Source organism: Lonchura striata, chromosome 3 (assembly GCF_050655825.1).
Source record: "Lonchura striata isolate lonStrDom1 chromosome 3, ASM5065582v1, whole genome shotgun sequence".
Taxonomy (NCBI): Eukaryota; Metazoa; Chordata; class Aves; order Passeriformes; family Estrildidae; genus Lonchura; species Lonchura striata.
In genome coordinates, this window is record NC_140705.1 from 88,579,322 (window position 1) to 88,587,419 (window position 8,098).

An 8,098-nucleotide genomic window follows, 5' to 3' on the forward strand; every position below is an offset into this window, starting at 1 on the left:
AGCGCTCCTGCTTGTTCAGTTTTAGCAAGTTAGGTTTCCTCTGGGTAGCAGCAAGCACTAGCAATTCTGTTGAGATTGCACTTTTCCCCTCCCTCTTTCTCTAGGAAAAGCCATTCTATAGATTTAACTTCAGTTTTCGGTGTAGATGATGCTCAGGGATGGAGTTAATTTTTGATTTAATTTTATCTCCTGTATTTACGTCTGCCTGGAGTGTGCAGAGAGTAAGTTGTTCCTGAAATAACTTCCTTTTTGGAAGCAGCAGTGGGAAGTTCACCCAGGACTTTGCTAAACAGCAAGTGCATTTTGGGTTGTGCAGAGCTCCACAGGCACTGCTGGAGCCAGGAGCAGGCTCTGGCGAGTCAGTGCACACTAGATGGCACTTTTGTCCCAGCATCTGAGTTCAAACCGGCTCCACGGGAGAACAGGAAAGGCCATCAGTGTTTAGTCTACTCTCACAGAGTCCCTGCATGACCAATGTGGACCCCATGGACTTCCTGGAACATGTGTTAGCAATTTAGCAGCAGACATTTATTTCTTTGTTTTACTGCTTGGCTCTTTGAGAAAGTGTTGGTACTCAGTTATGGGCTGTCTGGATCATGTCAGAGGCCATGGGGATCAAGTCCATGTGGCAGGCCAGACTGAGGAAGGATGAAGCTGGAGGAGGTGAGGAAGCTGACCCTCACTTGAGCAGGAACAAGTCACTGCCTGTCTGTGGCCTGTGGCCAAATGCTGGGGCGGTTCAGGTCTAATACAGCTGAACAAACAAAACACTTTGCCCATTTGGCTTCTCCATATTTCATCAGCACCAGTTCAATCAAAGTCTTTTCTATTTCCTAAGAAGAGGTTCCTATTCTTAATTGTATTTTTGTACTCCTTCCCCCTCCCCCTTTCCCACATTTTAGCCCCATCCAGACGAGGTGACCTTGAAATCCTTGGCTACTGCATGCTGCACTGGTTGTGTGGGAAGCTGCCCTGGGAGCAGAACCTCAAGGACCCTGTAGCTGTCCAGAGTGCGAAAATAAAGTAAGGACAAACCCCCCCACACACAGGGGCACACCAGCCTGGAGCCCTGCAGCATCCTCACTGCTTCCCAGTTCTGGGAAACACAGCTTTCCATGCTGTAGAACAGCACCTTAGGAGAAAGCTAAAACAATTTTCCTTAATTAAGAGAGATGTTGGAAGCAGTTAAAATGGGAACTTTATGTGCATGTCTACACTCCTTTGCATGTTTATGTCTGTGCTGCTGTGAGGAGAGGATGGATTCCAGTGCACAGTATGCAGGCATTTTGTCTACTGTGCATTTTTCCAATACTCTTTTTTTTTTCCAAGAAATCATTTGTAAATTAGCATGGGCCTTAGTGCACATACAGAAGGTTGTTGTGTGGTTCCATTCAACTTCACGGGCGCTTTGTAGAGACCGTACTACAAACATCTCTTGGAGCTTTTTCCACATGTGCACTCAATTTATTTAACTTTCTACATGATACTGTTTTTCAGATGTTTTTCTGTAGGCTTTTAATGTTACATGAGCCTACTGCCATTACAAACAATTAAATACCAAAACACTAAGGAGCTTGGTGAAAATCTTTCCTTTTCCCCAGCATGACTTGGAGCTCACAGGAGCAACAGTGCATCAGTGTTTTCTTCCTCTGCCCTCCAAGCTGGGACTGGAGGGAGTTAACTGCATGCGGTACCTGTAGCTGGCTCCACAGCAGAGGAGTTACCCAGAACTGTAAGATCACAATAGCAGGAGGCAGCAAACTTTTAAGTAGGGCAGGTCACACCAGAGGTACCTGCTGGGGCTGGCCGATCCCCGAAATCGACGCAGGGCAGCGGCTCCCGGCACAGGGAAGGGCGGCTGCAGGCTGCGCACGGGCCGAGCGCAGCGGGGGATGTTAACACCCTCTGCTGTGTTTAATATTTCTCCTTTAGAAGTTCTGATCATTACACAGCCCCCCTGCAAGGTAACACTTATACAATTCAATGGGAAATCAATTTAATCAATCAAGCTGCTCCACTGATTCTTCCCTTTCTGTTAACCCTTGGATGTCTCACGTTTCCAGGATGCTGGGCAAAAGGAGGCTTCAAGGAAACACACGGAAAATGACATAGATTCCACTTATCAGAAATATCTTCTTACTCTAATGAATTGCATTCCTGGAATTAGGTATCTTGCCCAGGTTATCCCTCTTACCTGTCTTAATTTTCAGGTTCTAGGTGCTGGACTGCCCAAGATGAGGGCTGGTGGTATTCCTGTTTTTAGGAATTAATGCCAAGCTTCTCTGCAGTTCCTGTTTCTGGATGGACAGGAATTACACCTGTGGCCCTACTGTTTATGAAGTGCATGGGACTTTAGGTGATGTGACTTCCCTGTCCCCTTGTGGCCCTGCCATACCTGGGTTTAATTTTGGCAGCCACGTGCTCCATGGCAGAGGGGACCTGATGCTAAATGGTAGGAAGGCAGAGCAGAGTTGCTACTAATAGTTGTTTGCTATTTCCAAATTAGAAATGGGAATCATCAGTCTGAAATCAGAACAAGCCATTTGGCTCAAAGGGCTTTTATTTTTCCTTAAGAAAGCTTAAAATATGTGCAAAGAAAAACTTAAAGTGCCATTTTAGTGTCAGCCTGGTCTTGGTGAAACCAGCTGTGTACAAAGAGTTAAAAATTGAGCTGGTGAGGGGATATCTGGGTTCAAAAGCAGTCCTGTGAATCATTAGCTATCCTGGAGGTCCACTCCCTTTGGAGCTGAGACTTGCTGTCTTCCTAAATTCCAAATGAGGAATCACCTGCTCCAAAAGCACATTAAACTGTTGCACTTTGGTGTTGTTTCAGACTTATGGATGAGCTCCCAGATTCAGTGCTGAGGTGGGATTCTCCTGGAAGCAGCTGCGGTAAGTATACTTGCACCTGTACCCTATGGCTCTTCAGCCTCTTCCTAAACACAGTTCAATGTCTGACTCTGGCGGGGAGCAGAAGAGAAGGAAAGTAACACAAACTGAGCAAGGTTTTTGAAAAAAAAGAATCTTGTTCAGTCTGTGCTGTATCCCATGGAGTGACATAAGGGATTGTGGCCATATGTAATCCAAGGTGTTGGGAAGCAGTGACTGTCTTGGAAACAGTAGTAGCTGTTAGCATGGAAATAGTAAGCAACTGTCTACCAAAGGTTTATTGCTCAGTGCTCAGTTTGAAAAAGCAAATGGATGCACAATTTGTCTTGTCTTGTTTCTTCCTTCCCTGAAATACAAAAGTAACCCAAGGAAAGCACCAAAGGTCAGTATCTATTTTTGATTTTTTCCCTTATTTTCCTAGCACTTTTGTATTGGAATTACCGGAATGCAGTGTGTATTAGGTGAAATTTATTACTGATGTGTATACATATTTAATAAATCTTTCCTGCTGGGATTTGACCAGATGCTAATATCTGGTGTAGTACTCCAGCTTTAGGATACACTTGGGTCTTCAACTGAAAGAAAAGTTTGAACCCCCCATATGTTTTTCCTACTAGCATTATTTCTGCCCATTCAGTGGTTTCCCTGTTTTTTGAACCACTTGATAGAAGAATGTTGCTGCTGTTGGATTGTTCTGGGATGCAATCAGAAAAACAACAGTAGTATTTGAAGTAAAAAAAAAAAAAAGTTTTATTTTTCCAAAGCATTCCCAGTATAGTATCCATGCGGATTAAAATAATAGTGTTCAGATTAATTAATATTTAAAGGGATATTGTGATCTATCAAAGACTCGCCTCTTTTACACAGAACTATGAATATCTGTTGATAAAATGTTTTAATTTTTATCCTTGGATAGTTGTCAGTGCTGTGGGAATTAGTGCATGAACATAACGAGATGGAACACTTCAAATCTGGCTTGTTTATCCAAGTCTGCCTTTTGCTTTTCTCCTCCCAAAAAGACAAGACATTGTCAGTTCTGTGTTTTGAGTGTGCTTTCAGCTGAAATTGTGTTGTCTCATTTGGCATCCATGTTGGAATGAGATCCTTTCTGAACTTCTGGGGTTGCACTCAGTGAAATTCTCACTCAAATCTGCTCTACAGGTGAAATAGCCAAGTTTCTGGCCTCTGTTTCTGGCTTAGCTTATGCTGAGAAGCCCAAGTATCAAGTGCTGAAGAAAATCCTGCTGGATGGCCTGGAGTCAAGCAGGATGTGCTACGACGGCCCTCTGGAATTCTCCGCGGTAGCAGCGAGTGCACAGAATCACTTTGCTGCTAAGGCGTCCAGAGTGAGTGAGCTCTGGGAGCATTTCTGACAGCTCCTGCCTCTTGCCTTCCCTCTTGGAGAGCAGGAAGTAGTTAAAGCTCTCAAAATGAGACTGACACAGCAGTTCTTCTGCCTTAAATACACTATGTTTGTTAATTCCTGTTTCCCCTGGCTTTGCTAAAAAAGTGGAATATCAGCCCTCAAGGAGGAAGAACTGCCATGAGTCCTTTTGACCCACAGGCTCTCACTTCAAAGCAGTAGATCTGTGGAGGATGATTTACTTTCAGGATAATGGGGAAATCAAGGACTTTGTTCACTAACATCTTGAATGGCCTGAATGCCAGATTTTTCCTTTGTCCCAGATTAAAAGCAAAGTTACCTTTATTAGTGACAGCATTTAATTAATTTTCTTGCTTTCAGGCTGTTCTTTGTCATTTGCCTTTATCCTCCTGCAGCCCCAGTGTGGAGGAGATGTTCCTGTGGCTTTAGCTGTGTTGTTGGTGTGCACTGGCACAGGATTTTCCAAGTAACACAGCTCTCCTGTGCTATTTTCCTGCAGTGCTCTAAGTTAATAAAGCCCAGCTTCCCTAAGCAGAGAGGGAGGTAATTAGCAGTTTTGCTGGGAAATGTCAGTCCCGTTGTTCCTGTGGAAGTGCCCGTATGCAGCAGCTCCATGCGGGGCTCTGGGGCGTGTGCAATAAGGCAGGGTCAGGGTTGTCCCATCCATTTTTAATATTCCTGGTGAACTTTGGACCATCACAAGTGTACGTGAGCCAAGAATGCAGGATGCAAACTAATGTGACTGATAGGCTGAGAGATGAATGGTGATTCAAGTATCAGTGCACAGATGGTTCTGATTTGCTGAGTTTTGTAGCTGCTGCAACTGAAGACATATAATATCCTTCTAGTCATAAATTAGCTCTTTGGAAGCAAAACCTTGGCACCACAGCTTTACAACCTTCAATTAGTAGGGAAAGAAGTATTTGAATGACTGTGGTATTGACATCTGTAGGCCTGCATAGTAATCATTCTTAATAGAAGAGAATATCTGTTTGAGGGGGTTTTGCATGGCTAATTAACCACCAGTGAGAATATGTAATTTTTTCATGATCTCCTGATTGTCACCTTTCTCTCATTATACAGTTAGATTTTATTGTAGCAAGTGCCTCACAAACCAATTGTCAGCACTATTTACGTATTGTGTAAGGCAGAACAAAAGTTCATGTTTAATGAAAAGGTACTGGGTTTTGATCTTGGTAACTACAGATACTTAGTTTAGAACTTTTGTTGACTTTTCTGGTTTTACCCCCCCTTTTTTTTTAAATTTTAACAAAACCAAAAGCTGTTTTGGTTACCGGACTTGTGTGTCTGTGCTGGTGACCGTTGTGCCCTCACTCATTTGGGAAGTTCTTTTAAGTTTGCACTGTTTTGTGAGCTGACTCGGAGCATCAGGTACCTGTTAAGTGATCTCCAGCTGATCCTGCTGGGTCTCTGTTTCACAGGAGTCTTTGATTTCTCAGAGTCAGATGCTAAGTAGTAAATCTATTTCCTTCTTAAGCCTGGTCAAAGACTTGACAGTCTGTAGCATAAAAAATGATCCCAGCCTTGCAGGTTGCAGGAGCTGCTGCAGCATTGGATATTTGCAGGTCACACTCCCCTGGAAAGTCCCTGGCTGAGGCGTGAATGGTTATCACCATTTCTATGCTGCAGGATTCAGTGGGATTGGGTTTGAGGGCCAGGAACAGGATCAGGGGGGAATGCCTGGGTGTTACTAAATCTTGGCACCTGTCAGCACTTTCTCAGGGAAATCTGTAATGCCGAGCGTCTCATTTCTTGGAGCAGTGAGAACACTGGGATCACCTGTGTATTACTGCAGCCTGTTCTGCTGCTGACACAAGCCAGTTTCCTCTAAGCACTCACTGCAAAACAGCTGCAGAAAGGCAATTTTAGGGTTATTCAAAGGATTTAAGGAGTACTTAAATACAAGTAGAGAGGGCAGGTAACTGAACTCTCTTGAAATTTAATGCTATTTTCAGAAAATGCAATGTTTCAGTGGCCTGGTGACTTGGTGATGCAGCCCTGACAGTGCTGGGTGACAGGCAGGCTCTTCCCAAAGCATCTCTTTGTGGCGCTGCTTGGAGTGATCTGGCTCTTTATCTCGCATTCCCTTTCCCTCTCCTTTACTTCACCAAACACTTCTCCCATTGAAGAGACAACCTTGGAACAGTGGGAACCACTGCAAACAAGACACAGTCTCCTCACTTGTTGCTTGTGAGCAGGATCTGAGTCCAGCTGATTTGTCTGATTCCTCTTATACCACTTTGGTACAAAGGCAATAAGGAGATTTGGGGTTAATTCCCTTCTGAAGAGCTGTGAACACCTGTAACAGAGGCTCCTGTAGCATCAGCTTCTTGATGATGTGAAGAGGATTGTATGGATTTTAGGATATTGCTCCCTGTATAGAATCTGAATCTAATCTTGAGGTGGCATAAGAAGAGTAGCAGTGGCTATATCCTGATTCTTGGTTCCAATTGCACACCAAAGATAGGTGATAAAATATTATTTGCATTAATTCCCATATTTGTTTACCACATTTTTTGGCTCTGGATAAATATTTTCAGCTTTTCCCCCTACAGTGAAAGTGCTGATGTTGGGGCAAAAGGAAAGTGGGGTGAAAGTGGGTGGAAAGCCACGTCACTGCTTGCTTGATCTTGTAGAAATCAGACTAAAAAATAACTGCATTAATACCAACCTGTAATTTCATTAGGATGAAATATGGTCATTTTAAATGTAAACCCACTTATTTTCACTTCTGGAGCTTTAAGTGAAAACTTGATTTTGCTCTAAGTCCTGTTTGGAAAGTGATGCAGTTGTTTAAGATGTATATATATGGTGAAGATCATTCTTTTTCTGTGTGAGATCTGGACTTCTTTTCACTGTACAAAATGCTTACTGTGCACCCCAGGTTCGCCTCCCAAAGCCTCCACCAAAACCAGCTCAGCAGAAGGGAAAAAAGCCACAAGGTGAAGAACCTGCCTGTGAAAACAAGGCGTCTGTGGGGGTGACAGGCACACAGCTCCTGGGAGAAGGAAAGCCAAGTACACGGAACAGGAGGCGTCCCCAGGCAGAGCTGCAGCAGGTGAGGATTTGGGCACGACAACAGCACCCAGCTCCCCATGTTCATTAGCTCCATATCCATCTCCTGGGGGTGGGTGAGGAGGAACAGGGCTGGAAAAGAGCCAGGGGCTCTGTCACAGACTCCAGGAGCTGGCAGATTCTTGCTAGCTTCCAGTATTCCAAAGAGCAACCTGAGTCTCTGGTAGGGCAGGGCTTAAGTGCCAGGAGGCCAGTGCCTGACCTGCCCCAAACCTGGCACCTCCTAGTGCTGGATCAGGACCTGGGGTAACTCTAAACTTACTGAATTCCTTTCAGTACACAGAGTTACTGTCTGCACCTCAGCGGGCTCCCTTGCCCAGGCCTTCCCTAAATCCAGTGCAGCAGAAGGAAGACATGGGGCATGAGGACCACTCCAGCTGCTTGAGCAGGCCCCACACCCGGAGAACACGCCGGCAGTTCCACATGGAAGAGAAGCCACTTAGAGTTTCTGCTACATGTCAGGAGCCTGAGCACCCAAAAAAGGTGAGGGGTTTGGTGTTACCATAGAACAGTCACAGTGCCTTGAGAATGAAAGATCAGCTTTTCTAAAAATAAGAGTTCCAAAAACCCCTTGAAGGTTCAACTACGTGTATGCAAACTGTTTGCCTTGAACACTAAAGATTTGTGGGTAATTGCCTGTATGCACTATTGGCCAGTTACCACTGCAGTTTGTGCAGCTGCAGAGCAAAACCCTGCACGTGGACACAGATTGTTATTTCCCAGCTCTTC

The 8,098-nt window shown here is 44.5% G+C and overlaps 1 protein-coding gene across 6 annotated transcripts in view; it reads left to right on the forward strand.

Moving 5' to 3' along the window:
* Positions 1-8,098, forward strand: part of VRK2 (VRK serine/threonine kinase 2) — a 39,257-nt gene that overhangs the window by 26,766 nt on the left and 4,393 nt on the right. For all 6 annotated transcript variants that reach the window (XM_021527514.4, XM_085575760.1, XM_085575761.1 and 3 more), the window contains exons 9-13: positions 903-1,023; positions 2,834-2,892; positions 4,051-4,235; positions 7,179-7,352; positions 7,646-7,852. In XM_021527514.4, coding sequence (XP_021383189.2) covers positions 903-1,023; positions 2,834-2,892; positions 4,051-4,235; positions 7,179-7,352; positions 7,646-7,852 — 746 coding nt within the window. The remainder of the gene's footprint in view (positions 1-902; positions 1,024-2,833; positions 2,893-4,050; positions 4,236-7,178; positions 7,353-7,645; positions 7,853-8,098) is intronic.